This window comes from Miniopterus natalensis, chromosome 16 (assembly GCF_054644295.1).
Source record: "Miniopterus natalensis isolate mMinNat1 chromosome 16, mMinNat1.hap1, whole genome shotgun sequence".
In the NCBI taxonomy this organism is placed as follows: Eukaryota; Metazoa; Chordata; class Mammalia; order Chiroptera; family Miniopteridae; genus Miniopterus; species Miniopterus natalensis.
The window spans coordinates 27,582,930-27,610,182 of record NC_142096.1 but is presented as its reverse complement, the minus strand read 5'-3'; the positions used below and the strand labels follow the sequence as shown (position 1 = coordinate 27,610,182).

Below are 27,253 nucleotides of genomic sequence, written 5' to 3'. Positions count from 1 at the left end.
ACCCTCCATTTGAATCGAATCAAGCCTGGGAGCTGAGTGGGAGAAGTCCTTCAGGCGCTTCTGCTCGGGGCCTCACTCCAAGCACCGGAGCCAAATAAGGACCACGAATTCCCTGACCTGGGGTTTACTTCCCTGTCTTCATGGAGTTCCTCGTGTTTGTCTGCCTAAATTTGCCTTTATTTTTTAACCTGTATTTGAATATCTTCAATGATTGACTTTTATTTTAAAAATCCCTTTAGATGCCCCTAAAAAAGATATCTGGGTTTATCTGTACCTGGTTTTATTTTTTTCTAAATATTCTTTTTTTTTGTTTAGATAGCACCAAACAAGTTAATTAATTATAAGGAATGCTGAAGACAAATCTACCACTACTAGCATTCTTTAACTGGTTTATATTTATGGAAGAGGTTTTGTTTTCTCTCCTGAGATATTCTATTTCCTGCTGAAACCTAAATTTTGACAGATAGCAATTTTTCTCCAAAATAAAAAATGGGCAGCTAGAAATATGTACTCATAAACCCCAGTTTTAAGATGAAAGGAACAAAAAGTAAATATTCTGAATATTTTGTTGAATAAATAAATACTCATTCATCTTATAATTTTTCCATTGACTGTGAACCAGCCTCCCTCCAGAATTATGACAACAGTCTCCAGCTTCATCTCTTCCTCTTGCTAAAGTCTATTTCAACACAGGAGCTAGGGTGAGCCTATTACACTGAGTCAGATCACCACGGCTCAGCCATGGTTCCCACCCTCTCCCAGAGAAAAGCCCCAAGCCCTGGTAAGAGGTCTGCCCTTCTGTGTCTGCCATCATCTTCTACAAGGCCTCCCACATTCACTGCGCTGCAATACAGATGTTGAGACTAGATTTTTTTTGTCATGGGAGGCTGTGCACCATAGGATGCTCAGCAGCACCCCTGGCCTCCACCCACTAGATGCCTGCAGCACTGCTCCCCCAAAGTTGAACACCAAAAACTTCTGACATTTTCAAATGTTCCCTAAAGGCCAAAATCCCCCAAGTTGGGAGTCATGACTGCCAGTCATGTTTCCACCACTGCCTGGGACCCTCTCACCAGACACCCTCAGGGCACCTTCACTTCTTCAGAACGAGACTCAAAACAACCTTTTCTGCAAAGCCTTCCTTGGAAAGCCTATCTAAAATGGAAAAACCAGCCCCCAGGCACTACTTAACCTTGCTGGACTTCCCCCTATCTCTTTGATCCCTTTTTGAGATGTTAAATAGCTATTTTGTTTAACTGTCTTCCCTAGAATGTAAACTCCACATGGTGGCTGTAGGTTGTGTCTATTCTGTTCCAGGTTGGATCCCCGGCCTCTAGGACAGAGCCTGGGCTCTGTAAATATTTGTTAAATAAATGAATGGTCATCTGAAGAACTGACAGACACCTCCTCCTTTTCCAAAGGATTCAACATAGTGAGGGACAGGACCCTAGTCTTGCCTGCAAAAGTCCGGGTTTTATGTAATTTAGTTCTCTTTATTGGTTCTCCTGTTTTCTTTAGCATTAAGAATGCTCAAAGCCTGTTCTCCTCCACCAATAACAGGCACTTGTGTCCTGCTTTATATGCTTATCTCCCCAGTTTCCTCTTAGTTTTCCTACCCATACTTCTTTTTCATTTTTTATATATCAATCTATCTATCCATCAATCTACACACCTACCAACAGTCTATCTATCTAATCTTTCTATCTTTTCTATTTAGTCTGTCTTTCCACCTAGTTTTCTGTCTATCTATCTATCTATCATCCATCTATCTATCTATCTATCTATCTATCTATCTATCTATCTATCTATCATCTATCTATCTATCTATCTATCTATCTATCTATCTATCTATCATCTATCTATCATCTATCTACAATCCATTCGGTCATTTATTATCCTGTCATGTTATATATTTCTGTAAAATGCATTAAATAATTTAGGGGACATGAGACTTGGTAATACATGTTCTTAATCAGGAAGATGATTTTAAATGTTAATCTCAATTTTAAAAATTAGCTATTTTGATTTTGAGAGAATTTTTATTATTTATTTAAACATATACATCCAGAAACAAATGCTGCGACAAATACGTGTCTTAATCTTAAATTCAGAAAATGTGATTCTTCATGAAAAACTAGTCATTAAAACCCATTTTCTATAAGCAATAGTATTCTTCTAACCACTCCCAGGTTACAGCATTTCTAACAAATTTGAGAGTTTTTGAAGTCCAGCATGGAAAATGCTAGAGCTGAAACTACGTTTACTTTTAGTCCAATTCTTCCTGAGTCAAACAGTTATTTGCAATCAAGTATATTACTGTGAATGCATCAGGATGACAGGGATTTAGAAGGTCAGTGATCTATGTTCAATTTCTTACCCCATTAATAGATACTTAGATAAGAAATATGAGCCAATGAGACCAACCGGAAAGTGAAAGTGATAGTCTGATCACTTCCCTCTCCTAAGGTGGAGGCACTGTTTGTGAACAAGAATAGAACTATTTATAGCTGTTCAACTTCCAGGCAGTTATTTTAATATCAGTGATTAACACAAAGGTGACCATCAGAAGAGCAATAAATACAAATGCTATACTGTAATCAAACTTTGGAATGGTTAGTTCATTCTTTTTAATTTCATTGTTTCCATTAACAGAATTCATTTCCCAAAATTAGGCATTCTTAAAATTTAAATTTTAATGTGTATTCAAGTTCCATTTATCTAAAGTATCACTGTCATGAAAATTTGGACAAATAAACGTTAATTTAATTAGCTACTTTTAAGGGGTTTTAGTTCTAAAAATAAGATGAAAGTAGTTTGTTACTTATAATAGATGTTATCTTCACAGTCTAAAAGAATTTCTCAAAGTACCACAGAAGAATACTAAATATTTTGGGGAAAAAACCCCTCTTGGTGAAAGTTTAAAGCAAGTTATTTTGAGTAATAATGGTAATAATAACTATAACAGTAATACGTAATATATTCCAGGTGTGCTGTGTACCAGGGATTCAGCTAACTAGCTCATTCAATCCTCACAATAACTGTATTAAGTACAGATTAGTATCCTCTCCACTATGCCCTTAAGAATCTAAGGCTCAGCAAAGTCACCAATTTGGCAAAGTGGGAAAGCCAGCCCTCTGCTCCAAGTTTGTCTTACCCTTGAGCCTATGGTCCTCATGGTCCTCAGCACTGTGTTACCCCACCTCCCTAGCCACTTCCCACCAGCAACTGACAGGTACAGACCCAAAGGTCACCCACCTATGACCTGTGGGAGTTCAGACTCTTCAGGTGGGCACTCAAGCTGGGGCCGTAGCACAGGTCCCTCCCTTACCCTTCCAACCCCATTCCTAGTACTGACAGTTTCCCTAATGTCCCATGCATGCACCAGAGAGCATCTGAATCTCTTTCATTTTGCCTTTGTTTATATTTTCTCCCGCTTCTCAGAATATTTTTTCTATTTCTTCTACTCGATTCTCTCACTTACAAAGCTTTCCCTACCTGTTAAAAATTCACATAATTAGATTCCCTTCTCTGAAATTCTAAATGCCACACAAAATGACAGTGTACTCAAATTTGTGGATGTATCAAGAATATTTTCTGATGATTTAAAAATCTATCAGTTTCTTCTCCTGTAAAATCTTGTGATTTCTTCAAAGACTACTTTTCCTCTGGTGGGTTACACAAATAATTAAAAGCTGAAATGAAAACATACTTTAACTTGACAGTTTCCTTTTGCAGAATTGAAAGAATTACTTTATAATACAATGCTACTAAAAACTCTTAAAAACTTATAATAATAAGATATAATAAGGTCAACGGATTTAACAATAGAAAACTATTTTACTCTTAAGAGTTATCTCATTAAAATTCTTAGAAGACATGTACAAGGTTTAAAGGTTTCTTACATACCAAGTAGTTCTTCAAACAATAATTTTATGAATTATTAAATTGAAACACATCAAAAATTCTTCCTAAGCAACTGGAGAACTTTAAAAGGGTCGACTAAGGCTCTTTCTGAAAACCAAACAAGAAAGTTCCATCAGTACAGACTGAAATACCAGAAAAATATTTGAAAGTGGCATGCTAATAGCAAGCAATTTTGAGACAAAATTGCCTCACTTAATGGATACTGCCTCATTTCCATTTTTAAAAAAACTCAAATTAGAAATTTCCAGAAAATATCTTTTGGATTAAAATAAAACTCAGTTCCCCTAAGTTGATACCATTATGATTCTTTTAGGTTTTGTAGTAAAAATAAAGATTCCTGGGTTCCTTTTTTTAATATTATTCCATTAAGAATTTATTTCTTCAGCCTGGCCAGGCATGGCTCAGTGGTTGAGCATTGACCTGGGATCCAGGTGATTGGGGTTTGATTCCTGGTCAGGGCACATGCCCTGGTTGCGGGCTGGATCAATGACTCTCTCATCATTGATGTTTCTGTCTTTCTCTCTCCCTCTCCTTTCCTCTCTCTGAAATCAATAAAGATATATTTGAAAAAAAATAAAATTATTTCTTCAGACTCTCTTGCTATTTCTACATAAAGACACCATGTTGTAGATCTGTCTTGATTCAAATCTTGGATTTATGCACATTTTGTGACTTTTCCTGAGTAATGAGATAACTCCACTTGTGCCCAAAGGGTGGATGATTGAATGTGAAGAAATGATCTATTCATTCTCTAAAAAGGATGGAAGGACTGCTCATCCCCTGGAGCCAGACCAAGCCCTCCTCTCCCATTGACACACATGCTACATTTCACCTATGAGTTACCATAGGACCCAGCAGTGCCCCTCCAGGTATCTAACTGAAAAATTTGAAAACCCTTATCATGAAGATATATGCACCCTTATATTTATTGCAGCATTATTCACAATAGCCAAGACATGGAAACAGCTCAAGTGTCCTTCAACCAATGATCTGATAAAGAAGATGTGGTATACAAAATAGAACACTACTCAGTCATAAAAAAGATAAAATATTGCCATTTGTGACAACATGGATTAATCTGAGAGTATCGCGCTAAGTGAAATAAGTCAGAAAGAAAAGGACGAGAACCATAAGATTTCACTTATATGTGGGATACGCTAGAAAGTAACTAATGAACAAACAAAACAAACTCATAGACACAGAAAACAGAGGGGTGGTTACCAGGGGGAGGAGGAAAGTGGGGAGGATGAAGTAGGTAGAGGGGCCAAATATGTGGTGACCAAAGGAGAGTTGACTTCGGGTCGTGACACGCCACAAAATATACAGACGGTGTGTTACAAAATTGTACACCTGAAGCTTATATATTATTGACCAATGTTACCACAATAAATTTAATTTTAAAAAAGGGTTCCCAGAACCTGCAGCTCAGATAAAATGAGCAATCTTAGCAGAGCACAGCGTCTGAAAGCTTGCCTTTCAGCCGCACCTGAGGCCTTTCTTCGCATAAACTCTGCAGCACACAGAGCAGCCTACGCTCGACTCTGGAGGGAGAATTTATACAATGCAAAAATGAAAAACCCACATATATGGCTCTCAGCCTGTTTCAAAAACATTAAGCCATTTTAAACAGGTAAGATATCCAGCTTCCTTGAACTCCTAAAACAAACCCAGCATTACTCAGGTCTAATCACTGGGATGAGATAGTTGACCTCTGTCTATGTCGTTTAATTTCCACAGGGAAACAGAAATATTGTGAAATACTTAGTCTTGCTCTTAAGTCTGCCCTTTGGTGTCATTCCGTGGCAGGTGCTAAGTGTTTCGTATGTGCCAGGAACTGTGCTGGTGTCAGGAACTGAAGATGAAGAGACATGGTTTGCACCCTCAAGTGTGACAGCTGACCTGGGGAGATGAATATAGCACAAAGGGAATCTCTACATTACAAGTCTGAATAAAGAGCTAGGGGAAAACAGAGGGGGAGAGTAAGGCAGACGTCGCAGAAGGGGAACATAGGAACTGAGAGACAGGAAGGACAGAAAAGGGGCAAAGAGTGTTCCAGGTCAGGAAAGCAGTGGTGGCCACAGAGCCATGAACGTGCCAGCTGTGTGCAGCTGTGGCTGCAGCCAGTTTAAAAGGCATCCTGGCGCAAATTAGAAAAGAGTGGTCCCCTCTGGTTAGCTGTAACCATGTAAGAAGACTGCTTGTTGAGTACAGTAAACAACCTCTAAACCAGAGTCCCGTCTTCAGGATAATCTAGGAAAACTGAAGCATTATGTACCGTAGGTCTTCACTGAACACTGTCGATAGGTTCTCAGAATTGTGGTGAAACAACATATAAAGAAACCAATTTTTACCATAGCCTCATTGATATAAATAAGAGTTAAGTTCCTACAGCATCTCATCAACACTGTAATGAAATGACATTGAACAAAACAGCATTATTCAAGGACCTGCTGTATGAGGAGTGATAAGGCACGTGGTTGGCTGGGAAGGTTGCAAAGAGTCTTACATGCGATGCTGAAGACTCTGAACCAGATTGTAGACAATGGGAAACCACTGAGTCATATCATTCAGAAGCTGCCCAATCAGAGGCATGTTTGTAGAAGGTGATTCTCTTGGCTACATGGGGAATAGATTAAAATTGGGGGGAAATGAAGTGAGAAAGACGAATTAGTGACATTGCCACAATCCACTTATGGGATGATCAAGGTCTAGATCATGGCAGTGGATCCAGTGGTCGCCACTGAGTAGAAAGGAAGGGGATAAGTAAAGCAAAAGTGGTTGCAATAGGGTCAAAGCATAGATTTAGTGGGAAATGGGAGCTCGGTGGTTGTCATCAGAGTTCAAGGTTCCAAAGGAGCTTTAATCCATGTGCTGAGTTCAAGATAGCGACCACTAAGGCCAGAATTTGTGATTGGTCATTGTCCATCATGATAGCAAGGGGCACTGCAGTAAGATGATCGTAGTCATAAACCTAAGTCTTCAGTGGATATTGGATAATGACAGGAATATTGGACAATGACAACAAAGGAATGATAAACACACTGGACAGGAAGAATTATGGGAAATCCAGGCTTTGGAGAGACTGGGTACAAACCCCAGTATGCCACATAGTGAGGGACAGCAAGCGTGAATTTGATATTTCTGGGTGTCACCTCTCTAATCTGTAAAATGGGATTAATGATGTCTTTCTCAAAGGGTTGACAGAAAGTGGCAGTGAGCCAACCATGACCCCTGGGCCAGATCCAGTCACTGTTAAGTCATACTGGAATCCAGCTATGCCCCTTTGCTTACATGTTGTCTGTGGCTGCGTTCATGCCGCAATAGCAGAACTGAGTAGCTGTGACAGTGACCTTATGGCCCACACAGCTGAAAATATTTACTATGTGGTTTATAGAAAACTTTTGCCGACCTCTATTGTAAAGGGCCAATGTGAAAAACCCCAAGTTCAATGGATGTCACACAGCAAACGCTCGATATAAATTCTTGCTCTCCTGCTTTTTGAGTAAGGTCATACCACTTTTAGAAAGGACAAGAAAATGTGCCCCTTACTTCATGACTCAGAACTGCAGGGAACAGGGTTCATTTTCTCCAGGTTGTGAAAGACGCAGTCTTGCTTGAAAAGAACTGATCGCAGAATCAGGAGAACACTCTGATGATACTAGGAAGTTATGTCTGTACCTCACAGAGGATTTTGAAAACAGAAGCTAACAGAGCCTTGTGAGAAGCATCTATTACTGGATCAGGTATCAATTAACCACAGTCTCCTCCCCCAGAATCAAATTTCTGCTCAAAACAGAAGGCTCTGGGGGGAGTGACAGCTATTATGAGGGATTGGAAAGCAAAGCCAGTTTAACTGGCACAGCCAGAGCTCATGGATTGAGGGAGGGCTTAAGGTGGGTGAAGAATCAGATGTTTCCAGATGGAGAGGAAAAGTACTATTTAGATACTGATTTGAGAGTCTAGAATAAAAAAGTCTACCTATTCTTAGACTCTAATGCTTCGGGATAAAGAAAAAATGTCTGTTTATAAGTTAAAGATAAAATAAAGTCCGAATCTTTTAGGTTTATTTCCTTTCCCAATGTGGACTCTACACTACATTCAATTTCACCAAGATTTAAATAGATAGCATCTCATGAAAAGATTTAGAACCAGGCTAAAAACAAATGTGAAATCCAGTTGGAGTTAAAGAAATTCAACGGACAATCAATAGCTGCTCATGTATAGCATGGTGACTAGAGTTAGTAATACTATATTGCATATTTAAAAGTTGCTACGAGAATAGATCTTAAAAGTTCTCAAAATAAAAAAGTGTTTTGTAACCATGTATGGTGATGGATATTACCTAGGCTTATCACAGCGATCATTTTGCAATATATATTGCAATAAATACAGAATCATTATGCTGTACACCTGAAACTAATATAAGGGTGTACGTCAGTTACACCTCAATAAAAAATTGTTCAATGAAGTGTAACCCAGACACCTCCTAATGAGGAGGGCTCTTGAGGGGACAGGAGGGCTGTATGTGAAACAGGCAGTGGGACAGGATTCCTTTTGCATTCTCTGGAAGGGCTGACCCAGGAGAAGGAGCTGAGAAGCAGGCGGGGAGAGAACAGGAGATGGTGAACCTCCTCAGACAGAGAGAAAAGCAAAGGAGAGCTTGAAGAAGTAATCAAAGCCTTTCTTCACTTGTGCTGAGCTGCGACGAGAAAGGCATTTTCAGAGTACCCACTGGTGTCAATATGGTGCCTTGCAGAGCCTTTTCTGTACTAAAAGCAGCCCCTGAGGCCATCCCATCACAGCCAGGACAGAATGTCTGATAAACAGCAGAGCTGTGTCATCTAACCTCCAGACTTGATTTTAGATGTGTACATCGAAGTGCTGTAGGAGAGAAAAGTTCTCTCAAAGCCATGCCACATGCCGGATAACTTAACTAAGGCCAACACAGACCCAAAACAATTTCTTCCATTGTAACGTAACATTTCTTTCCTTAAGCACATGTATTGTTCAACTATACCTATCAAAACGGTTTGCTACTCTTTAAGCTACCTCATGCATAATCTACTAGCAAAACTTTTAAAGAAAAGTATCTGTGATTAGCACTTTGTAAACACTCCGTGCAACTTAAAATATTTATAATGGCTCATGAGCTAGACATGTGTTTGAAAAATTAAGACCAGTGCTTACAACAGATTTCTGCTTCGGATTTTAACATTACTCACAATGCAATTACTTTACTTATATAATGTAATTAATTTTCACACCTGCAGAATTCATTTAAGAAATATAATAAATTGTGCTAGCTTTTTTACATAGCAAATATGTAATAGCAAATTCATGTTGTACTAGATTCTAGCCTACTATTTCATATTTTCTTTCATTGCATTTATAGTTCATTTCATCTGTGGCATAGCAAATTATCACCTTTTAAAAAACAACATTGCCTACCAATGTCTTTCTGCCTCTAAACTAAAAACTGCATTGAAATGGAACGGGCTGCTCACCTTAACGATATTACTCAACGCCTCTCACTAGTTTCCCAAAGTGGAAATTTCCATCGTATCAATGAAATACCTCTAATTTATCACAGCACAAATCTCCTGCTATACTTCATAGATAGTGGCACTGAGTTATTTTTCATTTCAACCAAATTCTGGTTGAAACTACATGCTCAAAGACCAACGTTCAAGTTAGGTAGCTACATACAAAATGCTGCCAGAAGTGGATGTAACTCTAAGAATTATACTAAAATTTGAATTTTTTATTAAAAGAATCTAATTTGAGGCATTCATGTGGTTGAAGACATAATTTAGATGACACAGTTAAACCACTGCACTTCAATATCCAAACCTGCACTCTAGGTTTTATATTAGTTAAAGATGAAACAGCAACGGGAAGGCTGGGAGTTCTTTCAGTCGTGTGCAAACGTCCTGACGTTGGTTTCAGTCAAGGACGCCACAACTGAGCAACCCCATTCGGAGCTGTGCGGATTACTTGGCTGTCCTTGGCATTGCTGTGGTGTAGGCTAGAGAAGCTATTTAAAGTGGCATTCAACCCTTGCGGTTGTGTCAGGAGTGACTCAACGAGACATAAGTAAGAGCATGAAATCCAGGGTGGCAATGACCTCAAGCATCCTGAAACAAAACCCTGGGAGACTAATGAAAATACTTCTTCCTGCTATTTTTGCACCTTTAGAGCACGTTCCATGGACCTCATGCGTGATCACAAAAGTTCATATTCTGAATGAACTGTCTTATCTGGATGACAAAATTGAGTCGACCCTAAATTACCAAACACAGGTTGAAGTTCATTGAATTTTTGTGCAGGCCAGTTATTATAATATAATATGCTTTACTGGAGAGGTAGCAGTGCGTATGAGTAACATGCATCTCACACAGTGTGTATATGTATGAGTAGCATGTATTGTACACACACACACACACACACACACGCGCGAACAGAGCTAGTTCAGGTATCGCTCGGTGAGTGCTGCTACTGCCTTGTTCACCCATCCCAGACACAGAAGCTTGACTACAAATACTATTAGTTAGATCTGTCTACTTTAGGTACCTATCTATCACTGAAAGCTTTATAAAGACATTAAAGGGGATGATTTAAGGCCAACAAAAAATCCATTCATTTTATGCATTAGCAAAGGAGTTAATGTAAATACAGATGTATACAAAGCCAAAACTAAATATACATAGATGCAAATCTTGTCTTGTTCTTGAAAGGTTAAGGTCTGTGGTACTCAGGCAGTCTAAACAGCCATCTCAGACAGCGAATAAAGAAAAATTGAATTTATTTAAGGAAAAGGGGTTGGGGGCTGGGGATATCCAAAGGGAAAGGCTACACAGCACTGAGTCAAGGGTACTGGTTCATGATGGCAGTAAAAATATCCTTGGGACAGTGAAACAAGAAAGGTCATAGAAGAAGCAACAGGAGAGCCTACGCTGGGCTGCTTTGGCTCACTGAGCAGTCAGAGTCAGATAGAGAGAGAGAGAGAGAGAGAGGGAGAGAGAGAGAGAAGGGGGCCTTGGAGACAGGTTCAGGGGGTCAGCCTGGGATGAGCTGCTGTTGCTGCTCATTGCTCCTCTAGCTGCATGTCTCGTGGGGTCCCCTCAGTGGGAAGAAGGGGGGAGGGAGAAGATGGCTCTGGCATGCTCCCCTAGTGGGGAGCATTTGCTGGGTCCTTTGTCCTGAGCATATTTCTCTCTTTCTTGCAGGTGGAAATCTTAGGGGAGGTCTCAGGGGAGTGTCTCAATAGAATATTCATCAGCTTTCCAGGGGTGTTCTTTCAGGGTCGGGGTCTCCACTGATTGGTCGGTGCCAGGGCAGGGGGTCACTAGTCAATGTAGCTGGTCCTGAGGCAGCCATGGCACCCACTTGTCTGGTTTTGCTGCTTTTCTGGGCCTGGAGCTGAAATACAACTGAGGCCTAGATGTTATTATCTTTAGGGAGGAAACGCTCAGGGGTCTAAACTGCATGACCAGGGATATGCTGGGGAGGAAGGTTACCCTGGGGACAAGGTTCTTGTTTTCCCAGTTTTGCCCCTTGCTAGGCATTCAGGGAGTCCTGCCCTGGTGAGTCTCTGTACCTGGCCCAGCATCCTTGCTCTACTCACGTCTAACAGTTCTGACGCTAGCTTTTAGTGCCTTTTGGAAAATTTTTAGAGGGATGAGAGCGAACATCTTCCTCTTCTACTTTTCTATCACCTGCCTCTGTGCCAGTCACTATACTTCTCTGTTCCCACTGGTCCATGTCCAGATTCTTTCTTCTAGATCGGTTATGTCTGCATAACAAGGCTGACCCACCAACTGCAGAGAAGTCTTGGTCCCTCAAGTCCTTCAAAGTTCTGACTGTAAACTATGAAGTCATCATCAGCCACATTCCAAGAGACGCCAGGAAAGAGTAAGTTGGGTGAAGGGCTGACTGTTGCTGAGAGGTGCGGGAAGTGCAGCGTGCCGCCAGTGTCCACACGGGGAGCGTGCTCACTGGCACGGCCTGGGGACTCTTTATCTTTCTCTGTCCCTCTGCAGAGAGGGATAAAGGATGAATGACCACCAAGCGCATGGTGGGCAAGAATAATTTCCAGGCTAACTGCTACCTTAAAAAGCTCTCTCACTCTCAGCATATCTAAGTTATTTTAATGATGGATGTGTCCTAAGAGCTTCACCAATCTCTACTGTACCATACAATCTCCCCTACAGAGTACAGGAACATTTAATGAAAGTTTGTATATATGTCAATAAAGAGAAAAAACAAAACAAAACAAATTGGGTTTGGTGGGAGGCTAGATAGGCTCACTCACTATCAAAGTCACTAACTCCTACAGACCAACCTTACATTGGACAGAATTCGTACCTGTCCTCAGCACATTACAGATTATTGACTGTCATGGAACTCTGGGGTTATTCTCAAATACAATGGAACCACCAATGCTAAATCAATGCCAAAACAAAAAAAAATCTATTGTAATCTAAGTTTACTTTGAGAGTTATATATTAGCAGCTGGAGTTTTTTCTATATGATCATGCTTTGAAAAAAAATGAGCTTTTATTCCAATAATTCTTTTAGAGTCAACTTTGTTAATTATTTTGAAAATGTCTTTCTTCATCAGAATGGTCAATTCACAAGGATATACAAACTGAGTCCTTTTACTGTGATTTTCTTTGAATTATTAATGTAAGTATTTTTAGTGAGTTGCCTCTTTTAGAATAAGGTGGAAGTGTAGAGGAGTCAAAAATAAATAGAATGCCCAAAGCTTTTTATTCTTGATGATTCAGTGCATGTAATATTTCACATTCAACAAATATTCAATATTTAATATGTACTATTTAATATTCAATAAAATTGGCCAATTTGACATTCCATAACAAACAATTTTATATTAGTGGGTTCTCTGGGAAGAGACTATTTCATTTCATTCCATATGTCAAATATTTCTGTAAAATATAAAAGCACTAGTAAAAGAAAAAGATCAGTGACATTCAAAAATAGAAACTTCTCAAGTTCAGTTCCAATGCTATAGCTGTACCACATCAAAATGCTGATGGTTATAAGGGTGTCCTGAAACTCTCTAACATGTTGGGGGAAGTTAAATAGTAGCAATATAGGTAAAATGGATAAGGCAATGATGAACCATCTCCCTGCATAATCAAAGCTGTCGTATGACTATACTTTCATGCAATTATTAAACGAAATTTTCAGGACAAAGTTCCTTCCACTCAACAACATAAATGCTTAAAAGTCAATAATATTGGGAAGCTATCAAGGTCACGGCATCTGCACTATGGGGATTTTCTTATAAATTCATAGCATTTGGAAAGTATTTGGTTTTCTGGTTTTTTTAAATGGGAGATAATGATAAGAACATTTAATCTAAAACATTATTCAAACCCTTTCATAGTCTTCCAAAGTGGAGAGTGTTAAATATTGTGACCATTCCTTCATAATACTTATGCTTACCTAAAATACATCATTCACTTTATCAAGTGTCTCACTTGAAATAAAGAAAACAAATCTGTTAATAACTCAAGCAGTGTACATGGATTTTCAAAAACAGAATATTCCAATACTGCCAATGTACTTCTGTTTCGTGCTAACATTAGATAATGCGGAAAGAACGCCTTAGTTTTTTTATTACTTTGAAAGTGATAATAACCTATTGTGATCTAAAAATCCAGCTTGAAAGGAATCTGAATGTCTTCTTTTAATATTAATGAAAACCAATGATTTTTTAACAGAGATGGAAAAATGGCTTGAAAATTAAGACTGGCCCTCTTCAAATATAACCAAGAAGTAAAGAGGAAATGAAAAGTGCATGTTTCTTGGACAGTTTCTTTTTTCCCCAAAAAACATTCACACATAAGGTGATCATATAGTTTATTGCCCAATGTGGGACACTTCCTAAGAGTGAAAGGATGTACTGTTAACAATAAACCTAGGACAGAGGCATTAATTAGACCTATGGCGCCCTAAAGAAGAGGACATGCAAGGTGAGATTTCTATCAGTTTTGTCTTCTTTCCTCACACTTCTCTCCCTGATCAGATGAGGCCAAGTGGACAGAGTGGTGCATTTTCAGGTCTTTTGGGGAAAGCAGAGAAGCATGGATCTAAAAATAGGACCACAGGAGCTAAAGAATAGAATATTTCAAACATTTTAATCAAAACCCAATGTTTTCTCTTATCTGCTTTAATTTTTACACCAAATTTCTTCCAGGTTTTCAACCAGTTCATCTGCATAGATTATATATTTTAGAAAGGAAAAAAGCCATATCTCCAAACTAAACCTCCACAGACTGGCCCAGTCCCTTTAAGCTAGGCTCTGTGAGCACCTGTGGACTACCATGCCATGCTTCATGTTTGGGAAGAGCACCAGCAACCTAATCGGTGCAGCTGGGATGCAGAGGGGAAAGAGTGGGGAGGGAAAACAGTGAACAGCACAGGAACAGTCTGATGGGCACACTAACAAGGCCGCTGGCAACCCTAGGCAGACACCGGAGTGCTGCTCGGCCCACCGAGGTCCCTCAACGTGGAGACATTTGGGCGAGCACTCACACTGCGTCAGCTCATATTTTGGAGCCCATTTATGGTTCTTATGGCTACTGTTACTGTTTATTGCTAAGAAAGTCATCAGAAAGCTAAACTGGGCAGCTCTGTTCACTTGACTGTATGGTGTATGTATATATATATATGTGTGTGTGTGTGTATATATATATATATATATATATATATATATATATATATATATATGCACAACCTGTGACAAATTCTGTTCTTGCACTAAAAGGAAATCATTTATAGCTCTGTTCCAATAACTTTTTTTTTTCATTCAAAGCATTAGACTAACTGATCCACAAACTATAAATAGAATGAAAATGTTATGCATTCTTTTCCCCTTGGTGAGTACACAGGAGTTCTTGTTTTATTTGGATTCATTTTACTATTTCCGTGACTTGAAAGGCATACGCTCTAATTTAGTTAGAAGAGGAAGTGTGGTTCTCAAGGACTTACCACCAATAGGGCATCCAAGCGGGCACCGTGCCCCGGAAACACAACGCTGACTCTGGCTCTCCAGAGAGCTGGAGTTCCAAGTACACAGTGCACACCTGCCACCACCGGCTTCCCTCTGGATCCGAAGATGACTGCGGTGTCCGACCCTTCCCACGCCTGCTTCAGGTGCCGCACGGGGCCATGCCGGTGGCGGTGGCCATGAGGGTGCGTGGAAGCAATGAGCCAGAGGCAGAAAACCAGGTCACCCCTTCCCCCTACGCCATGCGTTTCCGCAGAAGACTGCTGCCAAGGGAAGCAAACAGGCTCTTGTGGGGAGGGTGAAAAACCTTAGATATTATAATAGTCTGTAGTCCTCCAGACTCTACCCTACCTGGCAAAACCCTATTCCTTAGTATTTAGTGTCTCCCTTTAGGGAGAATTTAAATTTAACTGAATTTTTCTTCTTAGGGGGCCATTAATGAAAAAAAGGCTGAGAAATAACTCTCTATCAATTATTGTCCCTCTCCTGAGCGAGGGGGGACAGGGAAGGATGGAGGGACAAAGAATGGGGAAAACTGTACGAAGGTGAGGGAGGAGTCCTCAGGTAATCAGAGGTGGCTGTGGGTAAACAGTGAAACTGGGGGAGGGAAGCAGATAATAAACAGTGTCCCCCTCAGCCCTGGGGCCTGGCCACCAGGGATGCTGGGCGCCTCCCCCTGTACTGGTTCAGATGGACAGAAATGTCTTTCTGCAGATTCTGCCTCATGCGGTGCTTGCCCAGCAAGAGCTGCTCACAGCGAGCTTCCTGACCCGCACCTGCCATGGCCTCTTGGCTGGCACTGCCCTGAGCACCAAGTCCGGCTTAAGTGGCTGGGCTCCTGCGTTTGCCCGAGGGCCCGGTTGGCTTCCGTTGTTCTTGACCTTCAGAGATCCAGTGAGGTGCGGGACCTTCCTGGTGGTTGTTTCCCCACCAAGGCCGACACGCAGGCCAGGGCACCCGGTCCCTGACACGCTTTCAAAGACCTGGGCGCCTGACGTCCTGTGTGCAACACGGAAAGACAAACAGCTACTGCTGTTCCTTTGGGAAGAGGCCAAAGGAAAGAGAGAAAAACGTTTCCCATCCAGAGGCTGGAGGGCATATAGGATGAAGGCAATGTCCAGCTCACGGCCCACGAGGCGGCGGCCGGGTAAGCCCACCTGCCCTTCCACACCCCCAGGAAAGGCACGCCAGGGCCAGCAATGCCATGTCATGGTACCCCCGAGATCCGTGCCAGCTCAGTGGAAACTCTGTACATGGTCCTTACGTGAGGACATATATACAGTACATATGCACATACAATCCCACAAGATTGAAGATCAAAGTCTACCTGTCGCACAGACATCAACTCGGGCCACATTACCAGATCTTACTGAACCATAGAAAATTATAAAATAGCCATTTCTATTAGCCCTGTCATTATTTTGCAAAAAATACAACTGTATTTCATGGTATTTTGTATATGTGTAAAATGTTATTTTGACATTTCAAGTATACCAAACTTTAAACTCTGTTTTGACATTTTTTTCAGTTTCTAATATACCAGAAAGTTCAATCAATAGAATTGACATCAAAAAGCATGTCCTGATTCAGTTTTACATGATCTCACTCCTATGTGGAGTCTAATAAACAAAAGAGACTGAGGAACAAAATAGATTCAGAGACCAGAAGCATGGAACAGACAGATGAATCTCAGAGGGAAGACGGGTGGAGGAGTGGGTGGGGAGAGGTTAATCAAAGAACTTGTATGCACATATCTATAACTCATGGACACAGACATTAGTGTGGTGAAGGCCTGGGGGGGGCAGATGCAGGGTAGAGGGGGTCAATGGGGGGAAAAAGGGGGACATCTGTAATACTCTCAACAATAAAGATGAATTAAAAAGAAAACAAACAAAAAACCATGATCTTGCCCAGCAAGTGTGGCTCAGTGGATTGAGCATTGTTTCATGCACCAAGGGGTTGCCAATTCCATTCCCGGTCTGGGCACATGCCGGGGTTTGGGACTTGATCCCCAGTGAGGGTGTGTAGGAGGCAGCCAATCAGTGTTTCTCTCTCACCAATGTTTCCCTCTTTCTCCCCCTCTCCCTTCCTCTCTCTGTAAAAAAATAAACAAAAACTTTTTTTTTAAAAAAGCGTGTTCTGTAAGAGTCAAATTATTAGTGTCAAGATCATAGCCAAAGACAAAAGGATGACGGGTCAAGGGACCCTGCAATAACTTTGTGTATCACAGTGGATGCACACAGTATGGCTGAAGAATTATTACTTAACTGATTACTGAGTATTTATTCCATGTTAACAAATAGCTATTTTATCCCATTGTGGAATATTTGAGAGAAAACATGAAGTTTTTCCTTCTATGCTAGGGATTGGCAAGTAATCTTGTAACTTTTATTCTTTATTACAGATATATTGTAAATAAATTATAAAATACAGAAAAACCAAAAGAGGAAAAATCCAAATATTTTCAAGGATATGAAATCCATCTTTAAGCTAAGAGAATATTTTTTAAATTCTGGACAGAAGGGAGTGTCTTTCTACATGTGTATTTTAATGTCTGTAGTGCACAGAGAACATTCTATATATGTTCAACTGAATTACCAAACTGAATGAGCAATAACTGAAATGGCAAAGTGAACAATATTCTCCTGCAATGATCTTACCTCCTAAGCAAGTTAGGAAAACACAAAGATTACAAGCTTTCCAACACGAGAGCTTCATAGTGTAAGTAGGATCCTGATGTGGCTGTAATATTAATAGTAAGGGCTAGAGTATCATCTCACTGCAGCTTTAACAGAACGGTTGTTCCCATTGTTCCTAAGCTATAAAAATACTATTCACACAAACCTAGTATTAGCACCCCCACCACCAAGAATTATTCCAGAGAAATATCAAGTTATAGGACTTGAGAAGAGTGTAGGGAAAAGGTAGTGGTTTATAGAAGGCACCATACAGAGTTGTTTTCAAAAGGTTCTAAACCTCAGACAAATGAACAATACTTTCACTAAACTACTATATAATCAAATGTAAATAATTTCCACAATATTTCACCATTCAAGCAGAGAGGGAAATGCAGACACTCAAATAAACAAACAAAATCCTTTATGAAAATCTAGTAAAGACTCAACTCAGGTGAGCAAAGATCTGTTTAGCTTGATTAATAATCTGGAAACAAATTTATTATTTATAACTACATAAAAATTCCCAGCCGAGTGTCCTTGGCTGCTGGGTATAGTTTGTAGATATCTTATCTGTGCAAACATAATTTGATGGAAGTTTAAATAATCTGTCTGATGCATGGGGGAATATAATGATATATTGTAATAACCCATTATTAACATTACTTTCTCAGACATCAAGAGATGGCTGCTTCTTCTAAACTATAGAGCTTAAATGAACTCCCTCATCTGGGAAAGCAAGTTATTGATCCTATTCCATCCTTACTAGAAAGTTTCAGAAAAAAATATGTATATATTTAAAAAATTTTTCTATAACAGTACTTAATTTTAGATATGTGTTAATAATGCTGTCATAAATAAATAAACTGCATTAACCGTTTAAGTTTTCTTTGATTTAGCTGCGTACTTGCACATATTTGACTAACTCCCTCTGGAACAGTTGGCGGAACAATGATTTATTCCTCAATTGCCTGAAGGCTTGAAAGAATTAACTTAACACCCAAAATACTCCCTTAAATCCAGAGCTTATCTCATTTATCTTCAAAATTCACTCCATGTTTTTAGGGGTAACTAAAATACATAACGAAACACTTGACATTGGAAAGAGCAGTAACCTTCAAGCCAAACCCCACATGTGTAGCACATCTGTTTCTTTCAAACAGTAACAGACAGAGAAACACATGATTCATAACTACAAAAGGACCTGGCTGAAATCTTCCATTTGCCACAAAATGCATATTTCCTCATTAGGTATAACAGAAATAGTTTATTTCATTTAGTTCCATATCCTCGCCAGAAAGTAAAATGCCTTTAGAAGTCAACAAGGTGCAAAATCAGACATGTCAAATGAGAAGTTTTATGGTTGTCTGTTTCCATTATTTATATGTTGAGGGTTATCATGTGAAATCTTAATTTCCAGGCACATACGGCATATTATAGTCCTGTAATCTTTACTGTGATAAGAAAGGATAATTGAAGAAACTGTAAGTAATTTAAAGAATTTATGAATTCTTTAAATGACACACTCTTTTCTCTATTCTGTATTCCATTTTCATAAAATATGCTCAAAATATCAATACTAAAGATGACTGTTCTGACTTTTTACTAATAACTTATATTGCAATATGGACTAAATGTATGGGACAAAACTCAGTTTGAGCTAACCCCCAAAGCCCCAAATAAAATTAGATAAACCAAAATCACGGAGCTGAATTAAATACTGAAATTACCAGCAAAAAAAAAAATTTACTCTGAGATTTGGATGTATGCAGGCACAATGGAAACATACAAATTTACCTTCATTTTAGGCAAACACTTTATGAACTCTGAGTTATGGTAATACCTCAACTGTGGAAAGAATTGTCAAAAACATCACTGTCAGAGCCGACTCACAAGGAGAGGTCAATGGATGCATTTGGACACTGACTCATGCCTTACACAGCTTGGCAAGACGGCCCCCTGCTCATGTGAGGGGCCACCAGGCCTCTGAGCTACATGGCCTCTCCTTCCCTGCGCCTCTAGAGAACCAGGCCAGCAGGCACCTCCTCCACCTTCAAAGACAACACCTCCCCTTTACTCAGCATGGAGCCCAGCTCCAGCCTTCTGCAAGACTCCATGCCTGATGGATCTGAGCTAGTGGTTTCTCCTTGGCCTCCAAGTCATCAACACACACAGGGCAGGGACACCAGACTCCTCCATTCCCTGTTGTCTAGACCTGTTCCTACATCACAACATCTACGAAAGAGGGATGCCATTCGGTGACATGACACAGACAGAAGCACTCTAGGTGACTAAATGGGATTTTGGAAAGAGTTTTGCACCTCTCTGGAGGCACATGTCGTTCTGCCTTACCAAAACATCTTCGAGGAAGAAACTCACACCCTCCGGAATGCAGGCAACACCTTTCCTGGCCGCGCACAGGGACGCACAGGACAGCAAGGCCGTGCTGCTCTTACCTTTGCAGCCACCGAGGAGTTGGGCTTCTCCAGCAAGTCCCACAGCTTCTTCCTCTTCTCGGGGCAGCAGGTGTTATCAAACTCTTCTCCCTCCCGCTCTCGCATGGTCTCGGCCTCGCGCCGCAGCTCTTCGTTCATTTGCTCTTTCTTTTGGTGATACCTGGCTTGGCAGCAGGACTCTAGGTAGATCTCATCGATGCCCCAGTAGTCTAGCTCCTGGCCGAAGGAGAGAGCACACATCTCTTCCATCATGTGGAGCTTCCCTGTCCGGTAGAAATTCAAAATGGACGTGAAGGCACCTGGATGCCGATCGAAGAAATACTCATTTTCGCTCAGGTTGTAGTCGTCGCACACCTCCAGGAGGCTCTCGTGCGTGTTGCAGTCTCGCAGCTTCCCCAAGCGTGTCCTGGGCAGCCGGTCCAACGTTCTCCACAGGACCTCGTGGTTCAGGCCCCCCACGTTGATTTTAACTCTCCGGGAGCACGTTTTGCTCCGAATGATGTCCACAGGTTCTGGTGGAAGAGAGAGTGTTGACCTTGAAGTCTTCCTGTTTAAGCCCGGGGGAGCCTTTTCTGCCATTTTGAACTGAACACAGCCACGGAGCCAGAGTCTTCAACACAATGAGCCGTGGGAAGGTCAGCTAAAGTGACATCCTTCTGAGGCAGGCACTTCCATGGCCACACTGGAAAAAAACAACCATCTGGTTACTTCTACTTTTCCTAGAGCCTGCCCTCTTCTATGGGGTTGCTCTGTTATTTATGCACTACTAGGAGATATAATATTAATATTGTATAGTTTTGGAAATCTGAATCTTTGCTTTAAGATACAAAACAGGAGGAAAAGACAACACAATGCACTACGCAGAAGAGGCTGTGTATTCAATTTATTATACCTATAGGTCAACAACTCCCAAATGTGTCACCAGAGACCTCTTTCTCAAGCTCTAGTCTAAAATATCCATGTGCTGATCACCTCTTCCTAAATAAACCAGGCACCTTAAGCGAAACTGACCACACCTCCAACTGGCCACACCTGTTCCTGTTCCTCTCCCACCCAGATTTATGGCCATAGGCACCCCCATACCCAGACACCTAAGATAAAACTCTGAGAAACTGTGATCCACCCACATCCAAATAAGCACCAGGTCTTAACCAACTGTATCTCCTAAACATGCATAAGCCCTCCGCCACCACTGCCCAGTTCCTGTTACCCTTGAACCATGATTCTGGTTCAAACCCTCAGCATCTCTTGCCTGCATTTTTCCATCAACCTCTCAACTGGATCCCAGACTCTGGCTTTGTCTACCTAAATCCCATTGTCCATACAGCTACTAAGATGATCCATTAAGATACCTAACTTGACTTGGCGATGCTTTAAACCCTACAAAAGCTCATGCTTACTGGCAGTGCAAAGTCATACTAAATGTGGCCTACCTCTCCACCCTCACCTCTCATCTGTCCGTCATCACTATATTCCAGCCACCCAGACTACACATATTATCTAACCTAAGCTCCTGGCCTTTCTTCATGCTGTGTTCTGGAAGGGCCTCCACCTTTCCCATTTCCTTTTCACTTACTATTGCTGCTCTTCCAGACTCAGCTCAGACATCACCTCCTTCAGAAAGCCCTGAATGATATCCCTCCTCTAGGAACTCTCTGTGGATGTCTCTTCTATTTCATCATACCCCTCCAATAACCCCTTTCCCACAGGATGCCGGGTGCCCTTGAAGACAAAGACTATCTTCTCTGTTATTAGATCCTTATCACAGACACAGTGCTTACATAGCGTGAGGATTTAATAAAGAATAAATAATGAATCACTTTTTTTGTTTTCCAAAATACAGCAGACAAAAGATCTAGTAGGGCTAATGTATATGGCCAGAAAAACACATAAATGGCATTATTTGGATCACTTGCCTAAAAAGAATCCATGCTTATGTTTGTGTGGATATAGGGTGTCAGTGTGTGTGTGTGTGTTCTTTTGCTCCTTGTACCAATCTTTTCGGCATTACAGCTCTTTTCTCCTTGTACCAATCTTTAAGGCATTACTACTGCTCTAATATTCCCTCTTGCTGACCTAGTATTCCTTATTCTGATCTACAGCAGCAAGAATGTTCTTATGTGATCTTCCCCTAAAATGTTTTTGCAGAAATTCACACAGCTTCAAACAGTTTATCCAAAACACCACTTTTAATGAAAACACGTTTCACACAATTGATGGTCTATTCCAGTGATTTTCACCCGGTGTGCCACAAGACTTTTTAAAACATGCAATACCTGACTATTTAATCAGGGGCACCAACCTCTCTTCCCTTAGATTGTCAAATATGAAAATGACAACAGTGAACACAACAATAGCCATCCAGTGTGAATGAATCAAAATCATATCTATTTTTTGTCAGATCGGCAAAAACTGCATTTTTTGGTGCGCCCCAGAATTTTAATAATTAGTTTATGTGCCATGAGATGAAAAAGGTTGAAAATCGCTGGCTTATACCAAAGGGAACATTTTTTAGATTTAAGGGATCCTTATAATTAGAACTCTTTTAAGATACACACCAATTTCTGCATGTCTCTGGCTTCTCCACTCCTATAAGTTAAAATTATTTCTCCATCTGGAGTCCAAGTATCCTCTCAAATGAAAATAAGTCCAAGTTTATGAGAAAAATATAGATAGACTATATAAGAAGTATTTTAAATATGGCCAATAAGTACACTTGAATTGGGAGCTTTTTCAACTACAGAGTCACAGAAATATTTTCAGCATATACATTCACACTTTATTGCAGACAGAAATGCCTATTTTTACAAAATAAATAAGAGTTACAATGATTGAACAACTTAAATTCTCCGAGCTTCAATTTCTAAATCTAGAAAATGAAGATAATAGTATCCACTTCATAGACAGTATTATGACGATTAAATGAGAGAGTTTATGTGCAGTGCTCACCGCATGGAAGTATGTATGAGTAGGATAAGAAGATCCTCCTTTAAGTTTGGCTTCCAATTACTGAAAGAAAATTAAAATTAAAAGCTATACCGTGTCTAGTAAATAAATGCTAGCATTAAATTTCTTTCCTTATGCATATGTTCTATCTTCTCAAGTGCATTGTAAGGCTCTAAGGCCAAGAATTGCTGTTCCCACCCTTTCTCTACTGAGCACTGTGCCTACACATAACAGGCACCTCATAGCTTGTATCTCCGATGCCACTGATCCCTATGCCCAAACTTTGCATTCAAGTGACAATGCACTATATGTATAAAAACAAAATTGAGCAGCAATAGTCGGTTCAGGTAAAATGGATGAAAATATCAGAGATGGGGCAATTCCGGGGATGACTCTGAATGTCCTTTCTCCATTAAATAACTTGGCTGTAGGTGCAGCACCATCCCAGCAATCCATGCAGATTATGCGCACAGCCCACGGGAATAGTAAGCAGGAAGGCTAATCCATTTTTGGCTATAAATAAACATGAAATGAATTTACTCTTTTTGGACTATTACATCTCATACTAATGTCAAGAACGTAAATGGTTTTTGAACTGATTATAATATCAGATGAGAAGTTTTCCAGAAAGAGCGAGAACAAACTCCAACGTGACACGGACACCTCGCATTTGTGGTCAAGGGCTTAGTGTGACTTGCTTTCTTGTAAAAGTCATTACTAAAAGCATAAATGCTATGTCATAGTCACTGGTAGGTCACCCTTTGCCTTAAATAATTTCACACTCATGACTTATTAGAGTGAATTTTCCTTTGTGTAGAGTGTGCGTCTCAAGTGAGGAGAGGTCATAAGAGTTAAATTTCAAAATATCTTCTTTACTGATCAAGAACTTGCTATTATAAGAAATCCAGTGTTGATTACAAATCCCACAGTAAGAGGGAGACTGAAATTCAATGTCCTTTCTTCAAAGCAAGGGTAGAGAAACTCAGAATGAGAGAATGTGGCCTGTTGATTTGATTTTCTGAAGACCTAAAGATGATGTACTTCGATTATTGTTACTGTGGCTAAAATTTTTTATTCTCCCTTGGCAGAACATGCTGCCTGTCACCTGATAAGTAGTGGAGCCTCAAAGGTGTAAGTTCCCAAGCAGCTGAAGAACTGTCAACAGTGCAGAGCACAAGCCCTGGTCAGCAGCACCACTGCAGCTCACGGGGCCTGCCTGCCATTATCCTCCCATCTCGCTCTTCCTGAGGTTTTCCTCTCCCACTGAGGCCAGTCTCTATCTCCCCACACACTGCCTGTCTTTCTTTTGTCCCTCTCCCTCTCTTTCTGCTCCATCCCTAGATCATTCTATCCTCACAGCCTCTTATCCAACCATAAAACCAAACTCTGTATTTTCAAACTTGTCCATACTTCATAAAGTTCTCGAGATCCTTATGATGAAAACCTCTTGAGCTGAAAATACCATGTCTCTCTCCAGAAGAAGGAACATCTAAACTGAGCTGTTTTTTACGAGAGGTTGTATGAGATGACAAAGGGAGGCGCTGTGCTGAGGCTCAGGACCCCGGGTCCAGGTGGGCTGACCTACATCCCTGTCTCCTATACGATTGGACTTTAGTTCCCTCACCCCTTAAGCAATGGCATTGCCGTGCCTACAATTCTTTGCTTTCTTATGACACTTGCTGAATTTGGATTTTCCTCCTCCCCATGATTCTGTGGCCTTTACCACCCTGTACCTACAATCACCATCCTCATTCAGATAGAAATGAACATCATGCTCTCTCGGAGTCCATGGAAATATTCTTTCATCTCTAGTTTCTGAAGAAAAGGTGGTTTTCACATTTCATTTCAAGAACCCTTGCTATTTATCAGGGCTTGAAACGAACTACCTTCAGAATATCATAAAAGTTTCATTTATTTTACTTAGTGTTTAGTTGCTTTTCTATATTTTAACTTTTCATTTTTCGTCTAAGTTCTTTTCTGTCATACTAATTTTACTTCTAACAAAGAATCTGTTGGTTCCTGCTGGGTTAGGTGCCGTGCCTTGCCACTCTTAAGAGCTTGCAAAATTTATGTTTTTAATTTTAGCAATTAAACCTGATATGATGCTATGTTTTCTCACATATAGTTTTATAAGTGAAACCCCGTAAGAATTAATCATGTAATTCAATTTAGCATATATAAGTATAATACAAAATGTAATAGTTCACTGTGTAGATGTTATGCAACTGTGTAAAATTTATATAAATAAATAGTTATAAACAGAACACACATTTTTATGTCAAGGGCAAAATCTCAGGGACTCTTTTCTTTGGGCAGTTTGTTGATTTATTTCACCTCATTTGATCAATTGAAAGTCAAGATCACAACAGTCGGTGGACCAGTGCAAATGTACTAAACATCCGTTCATTAGGCTGTTAGAGAGAAAAGCGACTCCTTAAACAATCAACAACAACAAACATCCTGATTTTGCACAGCTGCACCGTGCTCCTACCAGCAGCGTGAAATTATGCTGCCATCCATTCAGGGCTCGACCTGACAAAACACAACTTGCTGATCATGGCATCATAATTACAGCTTGAGGCTGCAGGTTTGAAGGGAGTGGGGTGCGGGGGCTACTGCAGTCTCAAAAATACTACCATTATGGCATATACTTGACACTTCCTTAGTGTGGAAAGGCAGGATAAGGCCCACGTGTGATCCTGTGAAATGAAAGGCGGGTCTTTCTAAAGATCTAAGTGATGTGTAACATTTCATTTCTCTGTTGCTAGTACACGCAGAGCAGGCATTTGCAAACAAAGCTGCTCAGAGACCTTTAAGTCGAAGTCACTCTATGCACAGCTCTAAAGCAATTTCTTAAATTTTCATGTATGGTATTAAGCAGTAAATGCATCTTTTTTCTAACAGCTATTTCTTCTTCAGAGAGTCACAAAGATTACTCGCAGTAGATACATGGACAGTAAGGCACCATAACTGTTAGTTGGAAACACAGTCAATGCTTTAAAAAAAATTAGTACTTGCTGAAATTTTTAAAAGCACCTCCAGAATTTACAAATAAAACAAGTGAGAAACAAAGCAAATTTATTTGAGAAAGATAGGTAGTGTTTTAAAGTAAGGTTTTTGGAAACTTTCAGCTGTCCTAAGAAATTCAACAAATCTGCTGAATTACTTTAGATCTGGCGAGAAGAGTATGGTGCTTACCAGAGGGAAAGAGGGTGGGGGAGGGAGAGGAGGGTAAATGGGGGACGAATGACTCGGGGTGGTGAACACACAATACGATATACAAATGATGTATTCTAGAATAGTACACCTGAAACCTATATAACTTTATTAACTAATGTCACCCCAAATACATTCGATTAAAAATATTAATGAATTTCATACTGTTCATTGTTTTTTAATGTGCCAATAACTAAAACATTGTCCTTGTCCTCAGAAAGGTGGAAGGTGGCATTTTTCTGCAATCAAAGGCTGCTAATATCAATATGTTCCTCGATTTTAGCACAACTGTTTACTCCTTAGTTAAAAAAAAAAAAAAATCCAGGACTTTTATCCTTGATATAACCGATGCTTTTTTTAGATACACTCAAACAAAATCCTAAAAGCTTTCCTTTCAGTGGTCAAAGGAAGCACTGTGTTGCAGCAAGAAGAGAGGAAGGCAAGTAGAATATGTAATATGAGTACCTTTCAATATCATAGATGTCTCCAAATAACCAAATTTATAAATAAACTATTTTATTTAGACATATAATATGATTTTTATTCATCAGAATAGAGAACTACTTAAAGAATTAAGTCCTGTGTATGTGTTGGCTATAATTACTGAGTAAAACACTCAATTTGCCTTTAGAAAAATTACCTTTATAAGATAGAGCTGACAGAAACATCCTTCTGTCCTCTGGAAAATAGAATATGGATGTTACAAGGCATCTTAGACCTTTTATAAACGACAGGTATAGTTGCGGCTGAAAATTCTCAGTGTGTTTCAAAAGGCACACAAAAAGGCTCAAACTTTTCTATGAGCATTGAACCATTCAGCTGGTGGAAGATTCTCTGTTATGACGGTAAAAGTGCCCTTTAAGCCAGGGCCCAAGTTGTATTCTTTTAAATGTCTCCTTTGGTGAAAGTCTTCCCAGAGTCACAATGGAGTGAAGGGCATAAATAAAATGAAAGGTGGTGAGAAATTTAAAAAGGCAACCGAGAAAGAAACTATTGGTGCC

The 27,253-nt window shown here is 40.1% G+C and overlaps 1 protein-coding gene across 1 annotated transcript in view; it reads right to left on the bottom strand.

Moving 5' to 3' along the window:
- Positions 1–20,701, bottom strand: part of KCNB2 (potassium voltage-gated channel subfamily B member 2) — a 280,449-nt gene extending 259,748 nt beyond the window's left edge. The window contains exon 1 of the mRNA XM_016216132.2: positions 20,091–20,701. Within this exon, the coding sequence (XP_016071618.1) occupies positions 20,091–20,669 (579 nt within the window). The 5' untranslated portion in view covers positions 20,670–20,701. The remainder of the gene's footprint in view (positions 1–20,090) is intronic.
- Between the last annotated feature and the right edge of the window lie 6,552 nt (positions 20,702–27,253).